The 18,816-nt window shown below is 39.5% G+C and overlaps 1 protein-coding gene across 9 annotated transcripts in view; it reads right to left on the reverse strand.

Moving 5' to 3' along the window:
- LOC126108938 (uncharacterized) overlaps positions 1-18,816 on the reverse strand; it is a 237,986-nt gene that overhangs the window by 98,192 nt on the left and 120,978 nt on the right. For all 9 annotated transcript variants that reach the window (XM_049914314.1, XM_049914312.1, XM_049914311.1 and 6 more), the window contains one exon: positions 4,534-4,635. In XM_049914314.1, the coding sequence (XP_049770271.1) occupies positions 4,534-4,635 (102 nt within the window). The remainder of the gene's footprint in view (positions 1-4,533; positions 4,636-18,816) is intronic.

Below are 18,816 nucleotides of genomic sequence, written 5' to 3' on the forward strand. Positions count from 1 at the left end.
TATTAAACAATGGAAAATACAGGATGGAATGTAACAATTGTATTTTGTATTACTTGCTTTCATTTCGCTTTAGAAAATAATCATCCATTTTTTTTTTCTGTTTCGGCTTTCATCCACTTTTTCCCTGACGATAGTTCTCATTTCTCAGAGAAAATGAGTATATTCAAACGAGTGTTGTTTTACATACTCTAACAACTGTTTGACACATTTCAGTACCTCAATGTGTGCAACAAAAATTTCATAAATCAACTCATCTTCAGTTACCTCTACTGAACACACATTGCTCAGCATACCTGCATCACTTAGCTGATCGAATTCCTCTCCACTGTCATTATTATTTAATCACTCTGTGTTTCCACAACCAGAAATTGGTTTCACAATATCAGTCAGACATGTAACAGCATTACATTCCTCGCTACTGTATCTCCCAAAGGCACTTTCAGTAGAAGCTGCTGCAAAACAGTGGCAGATGTTGCAACAGAAAAATCATTCAGTGATGTCCGAAGATAGGATTGGGGGCCAGCTTTGTCTTCTAACAACAAATCATGAATCACATGTATGGTAGTGTATTCTAAATGAAAATATTTCCTCAAACTCTAGTTCCTCAAACTAAAAAAAATACTTCAGGCTTCATATATCTTCTTTTTAATTCCCAAATTATGTATACATAATCTACAAACCAGGTAATTGGAAGCTTGTTGTATAAATGATCTGCCATATTATCCGAAAGCTGGAATAGTTATCTTTGCTGATGATGATACAAGTATTAAAATTTAGTCCAATGGAGAAACTTCAACATTTTGAAAAATAAATAACATTTTCTTCTAAATTATTAACTGTTTCTCAGCATATGGCCCACTGCTTGTATAAAATAACAATGCATAGAATTTCAAGGCCCTGACAATACCATTATAAATAATGCTGAGGGTAGATCAATAAATGACAGAGAATATTCCGAACTCTCTCGTGTTTATCCTGACACGAACCTAAACTAAAAGATAGATATCATCTGGAATATCTAAGCTCTGCAAAGTTTGCCATAGCTGACTCTGAAAATGTTATAAAGCTGGGGTTGTTGAGGACAAAAATGCTTGTTGCACAGAAGCAAGTAATAAGGATAATATGCTGTGTCTACATCGGAACCTCTTGCAGATAGTTTTTTAAACAGCAAAGCAAGCCTTCTGTATAACCTAAAATCATTTCTCCAGAACAACCTCCTCCTACTCAATGGGCGAACTTCTATTTAAAAACTGATAGTGGTTAGCCCTTGTTTTTAAGTGTAGTTGCCCAAGTAGGACTAATAAATAAAGCATTTTTAAATCACAAATGATGTCTACATACCCTGTAAACTGACGCACTCTACATCATTTCGATAAAATAGGTGCTCAAACGTCGAGCAACGAGTTACTAATTAACTAACTATTGACATCTGCCTTATTGACATCAGCCTCACAGTACATTTATAGTCTCGCTTACTATGTTTGTCAACAATCAATCAGAGTCTGAAAATAACTGTAAAATTCATAAATATAATACTACAAGGTGAAATGACTTACACAATCTGTGTCTCAGCTTTAGTGTTGTACAGAAGAGAGTGAGGTATTCAGCCTTAAACCCTCTGGCCACTTACTTACCCAGGGATGTGAAAAATGTAACAGATAATAAAATTATCTGCAAATACAACTACTATTCCATAATATACTGTGTGTGTGTGTGTGTGTGTGTGTGTGTGTGTGTGTGTGTGTGTGTGTGTGAGAGAGAGAGAGAGAGAGAGAGAGAGAGAGAGAGAGAGAGAGAGCAACAGAACAAAAATACAGGATTGCCACAGAAACAGAAATATAAATGACTGCCAAATACAGAGAAACAGCCTTGCTGCAGTGGTAACACCAGTTTCTGTCATATCACCACAGTTAAGCACTGCTGTTGGCAAGTGGGATGCACTCAGTCCTCGTGAGGCCAATTGAGGAGTTACTCGGCGTGGCTCTGGTCAGAAAAACTGACACCAGTCAGGACAGTGGTGTGCTGAACACGTGCCTGTGCAATCTGCATCCAGTGGCGCCTGTCGACTGAGGGTGACACGGCGGTCGGTCGGTTCCCTTGGCATTCTGAGGCCAGTTAGGGCAGAATTTAGAAATACAGAAAAATGAGGGAATGTATCCGATCCGATAAAATGAACAAAGAGGAAGTCTAAGGAAGAATGTAAAAATAGGCTTCGCTTACAGTCCAAATGGAACAGGTACGACAAACGAGTTATATCCTATGAGGCTCAAACTGAGCGTTATAATTCATTTATGAAACCGGAACAAATCTATGCTTTGGAGTGTCTTATTGCAAATAAGAAGGGATAGTTGGAAAAGCAAAGAAGGAAAAGCAAAAAGGTGGAAGGAGTATATAGAGGCTCTATACAAGGGCTATGTACTTGAAGGACAATATAATGGAAATGGGAGAGGACGTATATGAAGATGAAATGAGAGATACGATACTGCGTGAAGAGTTTGACAGACCACTGAAAGACCCGGGTCAAAACGAGGCCCCGGGAGTAGACAACATTCCATTAGAACTACTGACGGCCTTGGGGAAGCCAATCGTGACAAAACTCTACCATCTGGTGAGAAAGATGTATAATATCAGTTTAAAAAGTCACGGCTGCAAAATACTAACACGAATTCTTTACAGACGAACGGAAAAACTGGTAGAGGCTGACCTTGAGGTAGATCAGTTTGGATTCTGTAGAAATATTGGAACACGTAAGGCAATACTGACCCTACAACTTATCTTAGGAAAGAGATTAAGGAAAGGCAAACTTGCCTTTCTAGTATTTGTATACTTAGAGAATGCTTTTGACAATGCTGACCGGAAAACTCTCTTTCAAATTCTGAAGGTGGCAGAGGTAAAATACAGGGAGTGAAAGGCTATTTACAATTTGTACAGAAACCAGATGGCAGTTATAAGAGTTGAGGGGCATGAAAGGGAAGCAGTGGTTGGGAAGGGAGTGAGACAGGGTTGTAGCCTCTCCCCGATGTTATTCAATCTGTATATTGAGCAAGCAAAGAAAACAAAAGAAAAATTTGGAATAGGAATTGAAGTCCATGGAGAAGAAATAAAAACTTTGAGATTCGCCGATGACATTGTAATTCTGTCAGAGACAGCAAAGGACCTGGAAGAGCAGCTGAACGGAATGGACAGTGTCTTGAAAGGAGGATATAAGATGAACATCAACAAAAGCAAAATGAAGATAATGGAATGTAGTCAAATTAAATTGGGTGATACTGAGGGAATTAGATTAGGAAATGAGACACTTAAAGTAGTAAAGGAGTTTTGCTATTTGGGGAGCAAAATAACTGATGATGGTCGAAGTAGAGAGGATATGAAAAGTAGACTGGCAATGACAAGGAAAGCGTTTCTGAAGAAGAGAAATTTGTTAACATCGAGTATAGATTTAAGTGTCAGAAAGTCGTTTCTGAAAGTATTTGTATGGAGTATAGCCACGTATGGAAGTGAAACGTGGACGATAAATAGTTTAGAGAAGAAGAGAATAGAAGCTCTCGAAATGTGGTGATACAGAAGAATGCTGAATTTTAGATGAGTAGATCACATAACTAATAAGAAGTTATTGAACGGAATTGGAGAGAAATTTGTGGCATAGCTTGACTAGAAGAAGGGATCGGTTGGTAGGGCATATTCTGAGGCATCAAGGGATCACCAATTTAGTATTGGAGGGCAGCATGGAGGATAAAAATCATAGAGGGAGAGCAAGAGATGAATACACTAAGCAGATTCAGAAGGATGTAGGTTGCAGTAAGTATTGGGAGATGAAGAAGCTTGCACAGGATAGAGTAGCATGGTGAGCTGCATCAAACCAGTCTCTGGACTGAAGACCACAACAACAACAACAAATAGTTGGGAAAATTTGAAAAGAGTTAAAAGAGTACACTCAGGAAAACTCTGGCTCACCAGAAAACTTGGAAGAATATAAAAAACGAGGAGGTCCACAAGTACACTGTAAAGGTTGCAGAAACAATTTGGGAATAACTGTACAAATTTTATGGACAACTATTGAGAAGGGACAAAAAGTTAGTGAGCAAAAGATGTTCAACTGCATCACATTATTGCAGTCCAAGTGGGCAAAAGTAGTCAAAAGAAATGCAGAAGAAACTGGCATTATACTACAGATGATTCAAAACAGAGAAAATTCAGAAGCAAAGTCAACAGCATAAAATCATTTGAAGAGAAACAACTAAAAAGGAGGCCCACACATCACATTTCTGAGCAGGAGAAAAAGGAAAGAAGTGAAAGAATGAGGAGGTTCTGGGAAGAAAGGAAACGAGCAGTCAAAAAACTTATGGGTCCACACGGCCTGTAGTTGGCCGAGAAAAAAAGAAAAATAATAGGCAAGAAAAAAAGAAAAATAATAGGGAAGAAAGTTTGTGCCTTACAACTTGCAGGTCTTAGTGACTTGCCCTTTTTCTAGCCTTCCCCACCTTATCATTTTTTCCTTACTATACGAGACTCTTAACCGATTACAATACGAACCTCTCTATTTGTCGTCGGTTCCAGAATCACGATGTCGCCCACTTCCTCTCTGTCTCTCTCGTCTGTCCTCACGACACAGGTAATGTCTAGGTGGTCAGCTCCCTGGAAAAAGACAGTAAAATAGCAGACAGAAGATAAGGCTCACGGCTGACCTACATCTGATACCACCAGGTTACAACTGTTAGCATTCTGACAATCAGTACGAAGAAGTTTGCACAATACAATCACGAGGCAGTCCACCTCATCGCGTGTAGTTTTTTCGTACTCTTACAGTTGCTCAACTGGTAGGGTTTCATTTAGTGTTTATGGCTGGCACTTAACCAATCTGTGTACTTGGTTTAAAATTATGAGCAAAAGTTGCTGATATCAGTTACTTTCAAGAGATAATATTTCAGTATATCAAATACAGTGGTCAAAATAAATGTTGAACATTGGTGAAATTTTAATACTGGACACTGTGATCCACAAATACGCTACGATATCAAAACACCGGTTCCTCTGTAATGTAATTTTTGGCAGAAACCGTCCACATTTCTGCCAGGAGGGTGCATTACATGCAGCCTTCGGCAACTGTGTCACCTGTAAACACTGCAGAACTCGTGCCGTCACTTCGACACGGTTCGGACGACAGTGACACGTGGCTCAGAGGCTCCGTATACCCAGTCTGACGGAGCACGGACGAGACAGGTGGACGCCGCAGTGAATGTCACCGCAAATCGAAATGACGTCTCGAGAATCTGAAACGAGTTTCTAGCGACAGGATCGGTCGACAACTATCACGTAACGGGCAATGGAAGGAAAATGACAGCCATGTGGGACGGATATCTGCATACGGTGGCAAGCGGATATTATGTGCACTACACTACACACACGTGTGGCAGTTCCGAACGATTACAGGAGTGCAGGTGTCGACACAAATGGCACGAAATAGGCTCCGTGAGCAGGGCTTACGTGCCGGAAGGCCTCTCCGAGCTCCTCTTCTAAATTAGGCTCAGAATGTGGCTCGTGTCGGACGGAACGCTCTCTGTGGACGAGACGGCAGTGGGACACGAAGCTCGTTTCCGATGAGACGCGAATCGCCGTCCTGAAAATACTGATATGCTTTTTTGAATGGTGTTATTACCATTTGACTGAAATAATTTTTATTTTACTGTTATATGATACAGATCTCAGCTTAGGGCAATTTCAAGTACATAAACTTATTTACACGTCAAATGAGATCAGACTGGTACGAATTACGAATCCTCGTCAAAAAGGCGTATCTGATCGTATAGGCCAATTTGTCACTAGTAAAAGTGAAATGTGTCTAAAACATATAAATATATTGCAGACTTTCATTTCGAGCACTATAGCACAACTGTTAAATGAAACTGCTAACCGATAAGACAGGTACGTGCCGTAATACTGTGTCTCGAGCGAGGATCAAATGGATCGCTGTGTCGAGAAGAAATGTACAGATACCACTGACTGAAGGCTGCCCCTATTTTGATTGTACTGAAGCTGGAAGTCTTCCTACATGTTGGTCAGAGAGCCTGAAGATGGTGTAATGTAACACAAACTGGTAGCACAAATAAAACAAAACTGGAAATTTACACAGCTGAAGGTCTTTTGATTTGACACTTTTTACTGAGATGTTCCACTTCCCTGCTCTCCGTCAATTTACAAAAGATGTTCACAAGTTAGGGTATTTGGTAACTGGGAAGCACTCCACTTTGAGGGAGCATTTTACAGTCTGTGCGGATCGGAGTTGTACCGATCCCGTGCTACCGCCGAGGCAGGCTGCGAACGGACACTTCTGCCTTCCGGGTGGAGTCATCTGTTCTCAGGTGCTGCGGACGAAGGGCACGGAGAGAATGTGATCTCTGTGACGTCAAAGAAAATACTCGCCAGAAAACAAATAACATCAAAATATACAAGTATTTGTAACGAGTGTTACTGTGGTGACGGACTCTCGACAGATATATATTCCCTCGCCGACTGGAATACGTGCAGATGTAGTCAATCTGGCACCGTCTAGAATTGTATATTATAGGCAATACATCAGTTCGAGCTATCTCAGTTTGTTATTCTAGTCGATACATCGAATGACAGAAATCTCTTTCGGCACGTTTTGACGCAAAAGTAGTAGTAGTCCGCTACGAAGAGCTGATCCGCAGTTAGAGGGGCACCGATTAGCAGTATCCTTTCGGCACGAGAAATACGGTGACCCGTAAATACATTGCAAGTACTTTGAGGAATCGACCTACAAAAATTCGACAGATCAACTAATGAATTATTTTACGTATCAACACCTATTACCAAAATTGGAAACGTAGGAAGAAACGTTTCAGACCGAATGTTAATGTTGCCCGGTTTGTGGGTGTTCCCGAAAGACTGCGGAAAGGGCTCGCCTCTACCAAGCTGCCACATCACGGTAATGAGCTCGGCCACACACCTCTGTGTATCTGTGAGTTTCTGGTGAAACATAATGTGGCAACGCCACTCCAGAGTCCCGACTTCGCTCCCGGCTACTTCTCGAGATCGAGAAAGTATTCGCAGGACACCTTTCAGACAGCAACGAGGCTGTCCGAACGGCTGTGACGACAGCCTCGAAAGAGATCCACAAAACGAGGCTTTCGAGGGGGAGCGCCGGGGACGTGCGAGTCTGTGGAAAAAATGCGTAGATGCTCGTGGACGGCACTCTGAAGAACGTTAATCATTTGTACACAGATTGTTCGTAATATTACGTTAAAATATATATTTATCGAATTTCGGGACTCACCTCACCGAGGCCCCAGGATGAGGGGGGAACACCTGTAGCACCTGTAGTAAGGGCGAGGAGACACCTACTGGAGAGAGCAAAGAAAAATAGAGCAGGGTGAACGGTTTCTGTAGACAGCCAAATTGGACACCAAAAGAATGTCAAGAAAACAACAGGCAAGCGTGCCATTAAATATACTGTCGAGAGCACCGGACACAAAATCGGATGGGAAGGAAATGGGAGTCAATCACTGAATAAGGAAAACGACACACTTTATGTTGGGGGCAACTGTAACAATGCAAACCTATGACAACAAGATAGAATAACAAATTAGTAGTTTAAGTCAACTGTACTTTAGTGGCATATACAGAGCACAACTTTCGACAGCTGAATTCAGTGAAGTCGCAATTATTGTAAACAAACATATTGTAGGACTTCTGATCAAGTCACAGTGTGCCGAAACACGTCAATCGTACTCTAGTAGGGAGGAAATATTGTCAAATTCTTCCTCCGAGCTCTGTTTCTTCTTACGCAGAGAACTAGAAGACAGTAAGCTGCTTCACGTTTTACTTTAGCACGAAAGCTTACTTCAGCATTATTGCGTTCATAAACACGTGTCCTGACACTGTAGATGGACGTATCAATTTTGAGTAAACCATTATTACCGTCTGTAGTTGTTGGATGTAATATTTTTTTCAGCAACACTTAAAGTTGTTCGACAATTTGCTACTGCGCGTATATTAAGTTCTTTAATCTGATAACTGTAGCAATTCAAGTCTGACAGCTAGCTGTTTACTACCATTAAAAAAAATCAGCAAATTATTGACCAACTTTAAAGCGTTGCTGGGAAAAATATTACATCCAACATCTACAGACAGCAGTAATAGTATACTCGAAGTTGACATATGTCCATCCATAGTGCAAAATGGAGATGAAAAGATCCCCCCCCTCCAAAAAAAAGGGTTGACAAATAAAGAAAAAAAGTTTCATCTTCGAACCATCGGTTCCCTCTCATCTTGTGATCTGAAGGAACTGCCCTTCCTTCTAAATTTTCTCCACTGCAACCCTCTCTCCTCCCCAAAGAAGGAACTATTCATTCCTAATTCTAGGATAGAGTTTACACACTACTGAGGCAGAACATTATAACCACTTGCACAATTGTGTAACACACCTTCGGAACGTAATACGGCAGCATTTCTGCACAGAAGTCCTCAGCAGTGGGATCAACTGAAACAAACTATATGCTGATGTATGTTAGTCCCACATATCACGCCCTGCAGCCAATCGCCCTGTGATTACTCTCAAATGAGACCTTCCCCCTTCTTGTATGCAAGTAATCAATGGAAAAAAATTTCATGATTTTGTTTGATGCTCTACAACAGGGGCGTTCAACCTTTTAGCTTAAATGGGTCACTTTCGAAGAAGATGAGTATTTTTGAGCCAGGTAATACACTTAACACTAACAATAACGGCTTGGAAAGGGGGGCAGGGAGGGAGGGAAGAAGAAAGAAAGAGAGAGAGAGTGAGCTTCATATGGCACAAGTTTACAACTGAAAATATTTGGTTTATTGTAACTTTACATAAAGGAATTCTCTCTTTCTCTCCTTTTGTCAATCACATGATAGATGCTCACTTCTTCGGCTGCATGTGGGCCGTGGATTTGACAATGGACATCCCTACTCTACAGCTTTAAGGAAGGAACATTTAATAGGCTGGTTGCACAGCATAACAGTTGAGGTACAGGCTTTCCATGCAAAAGGTTGTGGTTTTAAATCTCATCAGGTGCTTAGAAATTTTTTATTTTTAAATCTTTATCAAAATGAGTCTGTTCATTATTTTTTGTCAATGAATTAGGTTAAGTGTAATATTTTTCTTATTTCTATTCCTGTGTCACATCATTTTTATCACTGTAATAACTTTTTCAATTGCTCTTAGTTTTTCTTCCTCTCATTTTTTCCCCTCACTTTGAATTTTTGTGCTTGTGATAGTAATTTTTTTATCTATCATAACATTTAAACATTTGAGACTGCTAATGTATCCAGTACTTCCTGCCAAAAGCCTGTTGCTGATGGCTGAAATGTTTCACTTCGATGGAAATGGTGGATTTTTTTATCAATTCAGATGTGATGTGTTACAGATTTATTTATACTGCAGATGAGTGACACTATAACAGTAAAGGTGCATGAACTTGAAAATGCTGGAGCTCTAAAACGAGAAGAACACTCTTGAAATTTATTAGTTCTGTCAGATGCAATATAATACAAAAAGTCAGTTGAGTGATGATTGGAAATAGGGGTTGCTGAGATACCAATGGAGATTTTGTAATTAGTAGGACAGATAGGAAATCCAAGAATAGTACATAACATAATAGCATGCAGTTTGAGATGTATTTATTTATCTGTGTACTTCACCTCACAAGATTAGGGCGTTGTGAACTTCTCTTACATCTACCCACAGTGAGTCAACAGTGCAATTTGTACAGTACATGAGTAACGTAAAATGAAGATAATGTTGTTGTTGTTGTTGTTGTTGTTGTGGTCATCAGTCCAAAGACTGGTTTGATGCAGCTCTCCATGCTACTCTATCCTGTACAAGCTTCTTCATCTCCCAGTACTTACTGCAACCTACTTCCTTCTGAATCTGTTTAGTGTATTCATCTCTTGGTCTCCCTCTACAATTTTTACCCTCCACGCTGCCCTCCAATACTAAATTGGTGATCCCTTGATGCCTCAGAATATGTCCTACCAACCGATCCCTTCTTCTAGTCAGCTGTGCCGCAAATTTCTCTTCTCCTCAATTCTATTCAATACCTCCTCATTAGTTATGTGATCTACCCATCTAATCTTCAGCATTCTTCTGTAGCACCACATTTCGAAAGCTTCTATTCTCTTCTTGTCAAAACTATTTATTGTCCACATTTCACATCCGCGCATGGCTACACTCCATACAAATACTTTCAGAAACGACTTCCTGACACTTAAATCTATACTCAATGTTAACAAATTTCTCTTCTTCAGAAACACTTTCCTCGCCATTGCCAGTCTACATTTGATATACTCTCTACTTCGACCATCATTGGTTATTTTGCTCCCCAAACAGCAAAACACATTTACTACTTTAACCGTCTCATTTCCTAATCTAATTCCTGCAGCATCACCTGATTTAACTCGGCTACATTCCATTATCCTCGTTTTGCTTTTGTTGATGTTCACCTTATATCCTCCTTTCAATACACTGTCCATTCTGTTTAGCTGCTCTTCCAGGTCCTTTGCTGTCTCTGACAGAAGATAATATTTCATTAATATATTATTATTATTATTATTATTATTATTATTATTATTATTACTGTAAGATAATGATAACAGTAATAATAATAATAATAATAATAATAATAATAATGAATATATGGATTTCAAAATGTGTCAGTATTATCAATGTTGCATTATGGTATTTCCTCATAGCATACTTGCTGAATTTGAGTAATGACATCAAACACAAATGTGTGACAGCAGTTCAGAAGGAAATTAATGTGAAGAAGAAGGTTACCGGTCAGAGGAAAAGTGAGAAATAATGGTGCAAGATTAGAAAATTATGTGGAAGGAAGACTACAGAAATAGAAAGGGCTTGGATAAAGATGGATAGTGCTGAGAGTCTGACAGAAATACTTGTTCCCTGTGAGACAGACCGAAAACCACTGTGATTCTGGCCATAATGGGAATGTAACAGAGGTGGGCAGGACACGAAGTAAGTAAGGAGAATGGGTGAGAGACGGAGGGAGGGATTGTCTGTCAGGTGATGACAAGTGTGAAAACACCCAGACAACTACCAATGGGAGGTACATTGGTGATATCACAAAATGTGTGGGAGTGACGCAGATGCACCGTGAAGCCTGCAGGGGGCTTTATCCGATACGTATTGTCAGAAGCCAGTTTCTGATGGCTGAGATGTTTCACTTCAATGGAAATGGCAGGTTTTGTATCAATTCAGATCTGATGTGTTACATATTCATTTATATTGCAGATGTGTGACACTTTGACAGCAAATATGTATTAACTTATAATTCTGGAGCTCTAGAAACAAATTAATTGATGTTCTAATGACTTACTTTGAAGAACAGTCAAGGAAACTCTGAAATGTCACACAGTCCACAATCATAATAGAATTTGTAAAATGTGCCTTTCAGGACACGAATAAATGATTTAAGTTTTAACATGATGGCGTGTTCGCCACTGACTTAACTAGTTACAATAATAATTTCTGCCATTGCAATTTTGACTTCTGTCATTTTCTAGTGGTTAAGGCGCTGAAAACATAGCGATTGTAAACATTATTAATATAAGTAAAAAGGATGTGAGCTTATGTGACTGATGTCAGCATTCGTCACATACAGAATAGGAATGTGGCAGATGGAATTAAATCTCTTGAAACTGGGTTTGTGGTCTCTACCCATCATGAACATATACAGTGAACTAGCTTATAATTCTTCACACAATGAAGCAAGGATACACTATCGATATATACGGAAAAATATAAATTTATGTCCACTTGCAAAGATTCGGGGAACAAGCAGTGCACACTATGAAACAGAAGTTTCCTGTATATGAGTATATGCTGTCCCTTAAAGGCATTCCAAAATTTTGTGGCTGTACTGAAATGTTAATAAATTTGTCCTTCTCTTGTAAGCACTCCACATTTCACATTGTATCCATGCCACATTAGTGGGCTCTACAGTTGCCTGTGTTCTAACTTTTGCCCACTCGTGCACACTTGAAGCGGATGCACTGTCCACTGCAACTACAACAATTTTATTAAAACTGAACAATTACCTTTGGCATTTCATTGGAAAACCGTGCATTTTGAAAATTCGAAGAACACAATATAATTCCTTATAACACTAAAGCAAGCCAATGTAACATTAGATGGGAATGTCCAATATAGTCGGATCTACTTTGTGTTACATGAGTGTAGGGGAGTCGAAACAAGTAGTGACCCAGGACGTCATATCAACTTGAGATTTTTTATATATGTAATTCATTTCTAAACTTATTGATTATTTGCAGAGTAAATAATTCAATTATGTACATTTAATAGGTAACGAGTTTTAATGAGATAGATATAAATATGTTTTGGCATAGAAAATCACCTTATTGCGTTATGCAAGAACAAAAACTTCTGTGTTGCTCGAGTGCGCGATCAAGTAGTCGTCAAATGCGGATCTTCTGTAACTTTCATGAATGGGCATAGAATTGTTAATTTACAATCCAGAGTTGATTTAAAAATTACGGCCCGACTTTGGAGCAAACAAATCGCATGCAAACTCTCAAATATTGGCGTGGAGTTCAAGATACGCGGCTGGATATCGGGCGTTATCGTCGCGTGTGTGATTCAGTAACATTAACCGCAATTTGCGGACATTTGTTCGATAATAACTATCAAAGACTTACACGAGCGGCATAGTAATTGTCTTGACGCTCAAAGCAAGCAAGAAGCAATTTACTGTCTGGATATGACAAATATTAATCATTGCATAGCCAGCTCGTTCATACGTCGCTCAGCAACTCGTAAACAAACAGTGATAGAATTACTGAAACAATCTTTTAAGTATCGACGAGCACTACACACACATCAGAAACTAATTACTCTAACTGTGAGTGACTTCTGGATTGGACGAGTTTTCTTTTATTTCAGTTAATTGGTATTAATAAACTTCATTCGAGGTTGAAACTTCATCAATGGTGTCGTGCTTGTTCAGTAGAGCAATAGATAGTACTAGCTATGCTACTATTTATAGTTTTAAAAGAAACACATACCTGTTTTCCTTTTGAGAAATGTTCGTACTTCAGTCACCAGTAACCTCAAACCAGAGGCACGAGTGATGCTCCCTCACAGCACTACGATATTGTGAATCACCGCACACGTGTGCCCCTTTTTCACTACATTTCTGCATTGAAAATCCTGAGATATTGCCACCATACGAAGAAGGAAGAAAGAACAGGAAAGATCAGCGAAAGAAACAGAGCACTGAGAGAAGAGGAGGTCACACCGATACTTTCTATGTACGAAAAAGTACAGTATTGATAATCGTGATGTGGCCAATTACCCTACAATTTTATTCATCACATCACTATTAAATCTACCTGACCTTACTTTTGTTATCACCTGACTTTGCTTCAGCACATCACTATGTAAGCTACGTTTTCTTTTTCTCCTTCTTCGTCTTTTCCTGTACTTTTGCTGTACATATTTAAACTTAAAAGTTTTCCACACTCAGATCCTACATTCTTCTCCTGTAAATTATTTAAATATTCATAACACCACTATGTACGACTTCGGGTGATATTTTCATTGACACTTCCAGATTTCAATAGAGAATGGCTTTAGTAACAAGGCTGGTTTCAGAGTGGAGTAAAATAAAGCAACTGGAGTAGTTATTTATCGATTCCAAACAGCTTGTTTTTTTCAGTACAAACAGATTTTTCATTTGGTATTTTTTGTGGACTTTTGGTACAGCAGTTACCAAATTAGTACTGTGCGATTTCTGATCCGGTGGTGTATGTTTATACTTTAGAGGGACAGCAGAAGAGGAAGGGAAACCAGTTCTCCTGCAGCACTGACAGACGACGCAGCACTCTTGACAGTACGGCACCGGAGACGGGCCCGGTCAGTCGGGCGAGATGAGACAAGCAATTGTTTACCGATCCGGTGGGTGCTAGAGGACACTGTAGGACGTGCAGTTCAATTTAAAAGAACACGATCGATATCTGCACGTAGGTGATTAATAAAGTTGTGACAAGAAGTCTGTTGTTATTTCACGAGCCCAATGTAACAGTCTATTAAAGTGAAAACGGATTACCGACATATCGACGGCATCAGTAAGTGAAAGTCGAGGAAATGACGTTACCCTGAAAAAGTAGACGCCGATCGTTTATTCCCTCGCTCCCTGCTCACGTGGAGTACAACCGAATTCAATCGAATTAGTGTCAGACCTCCGATGGTACATGAATCGCTGTGTGGCCAGTACTAATAGTTACTTCGTGACTGCACTTGCGGGGTGTCTATTTGTGCCGATGTGGAGTGGCCGTATCAGCTTTGGACACGGGCTTCTCTGTTCCCAATGCAGAAGCTATAGTGAAAGTTGGTCTGTACCGATCTGACTAGTTTCTATATCTAAGTATATTTCGTAAATGGTCAACTCGAGGTCATTCTGTAATGGCCGGGCTCGAAGTGAAACACCCTTCTGCCGGCTGTCGAAATTATGTCAGTGGCAAAGCAGAACTGTGTGCGAGAGATGTGAAGTTGTACTGCACCGTTGCAAATGAGACTACTTAATGCACAAAATTTTCTATTTGTGGCTGTTACTTACTTTGTTAGATCCTTCCGACCACTAAGGAGTGTCATGTGATGCAGTTTGTGCTCTGTCAGTTTCATATTGAGGTAGCGTAGTCTAATAAAAATTTGTGTCCATTAGAATATTTTAATTATCTCTAGTGGCACACGAAATGTCCTAATATCTTTAAAAAAATATTGTTTTTCTTTAGACAGAGTGTCAGTCCCGTTAATTTCACTGAACAGGAGCTGAAATTCTGAGATCTGTTGATTAGTTTAAAAAGAAGGTGAGGAGGGGGTGGGGGGCAAGGCCCAAACTGCTAGGTCATCGGTCCCTAAGAGATCTGTTGCATTCACTTGTCAGATAGCACTTCAAACTTCCTCGTGATAGAAAATCCAGCCATCCGTATTCTGAGAGGGACATCCGTGTGGGGCAAAGCAATTTGTTCGACAATCCCCAGTCGGTTATCACATTTGGCAGCAAAAGGTGCAATATAAGCTGCCAGATGCCTGAATCTTCCTGCAGAGCATTTGACATCATCTATCGCAGCACAGTGTGCAGCACCCTTGCGACTGAAACTTAAGTCACGTATCTCTGCTTCCCCATAAAGCGTGGCTGTTGCTTCGGACTGTGTCAGGCAAATTTCCGAAAAGCTAACTTCGTGAGGCAAACTGTTGCCAGTTGTCTTCAAGGCCCTCAGATGATGTGTTTGACACTAGAATGTCATGGACACCTTTTGGCCAGAAGAGACAAATGCTGGTGATATTGCATTCTTTTCAGAGGCAGACGTCAATAAAAATGACAGATACCTCTAATCTGTGAAAACAAATTTTCGAGGCAATCCTGGTTTAGCTGTCCCATTAAAATATACTTAATGCCGAGTGACAGAAGGTCATAATGAAGGCCAAATTAAGAATTAATTGACATTAATAGTCAGTTCTGGAAGGGCAGTAGCAAAGCAATTCGTTGCCTGTTGCCAGTCTGTCTTTTCTCACAGCAAAAATACACTTTATCGTGGATCATTTCTTGAAGTTGCACACTAATGTTTCCTAGTTGACCATTTTACGAGAATTCGGAATGGCAAATGAGTTACCGACAAGCCAAAATAAGTCTGCAGTTAGCTCTTCTTCTGCCACCACTGCATTCAAAAAAAGTCACAGGGCTGGATACACACATTGGTGCTCTCTGCTGTTAAGGGGAGTTGGAATGCCCTATCTCGCCAATGTTAAATTTGCTAACTTTGTGTACCTTTTTCTTTGGAACTATTATCTTCAGAACTTTGAAATTCTGGCAGAGGTTTTCAGCATATATTGTGAGCCCACTGAACTAGAACCAATGTTTTCTTTTTGTTGGTATAGTATTTATGAATTTTTTACCATTAAGCCATTTTTTATTGGAAAAAGTATAACATAAACTTCCCTAGTTCAGAGAATAAGCCAGTTCTTGTCATGATTCTAGTTCAGTGGCCTCTTTGAACTGTTTTGCAGCATTTCTGAAAATTTGAATGTTGTTGGTTGAGTGGTTTATGAGATAAAGGTACATGTAACACTAAAAATGTCAAATGCCAGAAAATGCGATTAAAGTAATTTATTATGAAAATTCACAAATACCTTTTATTCTATTATCAAAAGTGTCCAGCAGAGTAATCAGGGTCATCTTCTAGTTCTTCTTCTTCACCTAGAAGCTTTCTTCTCCTTGCTGCCCTTGCTTTTTTTGTATTAAATTCAGCTGCATACTGAGCCTTCCTTACTCGCACGCTGTCCAGAAGCTGAAGACCTCTGATGGTGTTGATACCAGGAGCAATGCCGAGCCTTGCCATGACCTTTAGCCTACCCATATGACCATCATTGAATGAAATAACAGCATCACTGACTCCCCATTTCAATGTTTTTATCCCAACAAATACATTCTTAGGTACACGAGTCCAAATGAGGTTGTTGAACGACTCGTTTTGATTCTGGGTACAACCATGAAGACATTTTCGCAGAAGATCAGGATGCCCCAAGTCTCTATATATTGGTTTAATTACTTCCATAACAGCCAATGGAATATAATTTTTATGGTGATAAGGATCCCCAGTAGCTTGAGATTTTCTATAATTGCACCATGACTGAGGACCATCTGGACAAGCAAAATGTTGAGGATTATCATCAGTTGATGATCGATGTAAATATGTGGCCCATACAGCTTGTCTCATTTCCTGCAAATTATTTGCATTATTTCTTATTGCCATACCATAGTATTGTTGTAATTCATTTATAATTTTATCTGACAGGCGACCTCTAATGGTTTTACCATCTGACAAAATTTTGTCCTTCAGATTCTGTTTCAGTTTCCTTAGACGAGTGCCCATTCGTTTCTGAACATGACCGACACATTCTAGTTTAGTTATTGTCTTATTGACATATGGCATGGATTCTGTAACACTTTTGTATGCCTTGGAGTCCCCATCTCCAAGGAATTTTGTGTAAAATACTCCCCGTTCTTTTTCTGATCTGCTAAACATTTTCACAGCAGCGGCAGCCTCCATGCCTCCACTCGTACCTTCATAATTCTTGCTACATATGTGAGCTGCTTCTATCTTACCAGATGCACAATGGTAACAATGTTTAGTGAGCACTTCATAGTCCAAAACTTTACCGCTGTCCACACTAGTAACAGTAGCAACAGCATTTTTGGATGTGTGACCCCTTTTCTGCCAGGTTCCATCAAAAGCAACAGGGATATCTGGGTTTCCTTCATTTATATATTTTGCTTCACTGGCAGCAGCTTTCATTGATAAATCTGCTACAGACTGAACAGCATCTCCTATCACTTCAGTGTAATTGTCAATTTTAGCAGGTGGAGGTGGAAGATTCATTATGGCACAAAATGTTTGAGCAGCAGTATGTCCTTTACCAATTGCTCTCATTGCATACATTAGCCTGATATTACTCTCAAACAAATTGCTACTGCATGTTTTAGAGCTCCAAAAACAGGTCTCATTTTCACAACTGGCACAAACTATAGCAATTTTGCAGGAAAGTCCTATAGATTTTGTTATGTTCATATCAAAAGAACCTCCACAAAGATTACAACACAAACATTTCTTCATAAACTCAGTAAAAACAGGAAAGTCGACTAAAACATATTGTTCATTAGAAGCTTCATCTGTAATTTCACTTGCACAGTTTGATAACTTCTTTTTTGATGCACTGGTGGGCGTGTCTCCTTCACACATCTCAGCTGTACAAACGTCAGAACTTTCACCAGCATCAACAGGTGCTGAAGCAGAATCACTTGAACAAACGTTATTTGTAAATCTATTACCGCGAAACTTTCGCTTTTTAAATAATGATGCACTCCTAGGCATCGTAGAAACTACGCACTCACCACTGAAAGTCAAAACAAGACAGATAACAAACTCCAAATGAGCGACAAACTAAACTCGAGGCTCAAAACAAACACTCACAGATCAAAAACTGAACAATAAACACAGCTAGTCGTAAAAACAATGGTACCTATGGAAGGATCAAAGATTCTACAACTGAAGAGTGAAATCCACAGCCTTCTATATGTAATGTTTTCGGAAATGCGAAGATTTAAATGTGTACAAATCACAAGATGGGTAACTTTGCTGGGCGCACATGTAATTTTGAAAAATTAAATAAAAATACTTCCAATTGGAATTTCTTAACAAATTTTGCACCATTTTAAGCAGAAAATTTCAAATTAAGTTATAAGGTTAAAAACTGAAAATGTGAATTTTTTCCATTTTCCGGCATTCCAACTCCCCTTAACAGTGAGACGAAACTACAACACTTTATGGCACATTTTAATTTCAGCATTATCTAACAATAGCAGTTCCTCGATTGGCACTTTCGTCATCACTTGTCTATTGGAAAGCTTTATGTCACAGCCAAGAAAGTGGTTGTGAAATATGAAGGTTATTTGGAAAGTAAGGTCCGGATCGCTGTAGCTAATCAAAAGTCACGTGAACATCAAAATGTTCACGCACACCAAGTCGCGGCAGGCACTGTTCATCAAACAACACAATTTGCATTGGTACTGTAACAGTGTACTGTTTGCAATGTCAGTTCAAAATGTTTAAAACAATTGATAAACCTTTCAACTGTCAAATTCCATTGATGATTCGGTTTTTGACAGCAAGGAACATTGCAGCAGTGGACATGCCGAGACAGGTAAGTGAGGTGTACAGCTCCAATGCAACAGGTGA

This window comes from Schistocerca cancellata, chromosome 11, assembly GCF_023864275.1.
Source record: "Schistocerca cancellata isolate TAMUIC-IGC-003103 chromosome 11, iqSchCanc2.1, whole genome shotgun sequence".
NCBI classification, from domain to species: domain Eukaryota; kingdom Metazoa; phylum Arthropoda; class Insecta; order Orthoptera; family Acrididae; genus Schistocerca; species Schistocerca cancellata.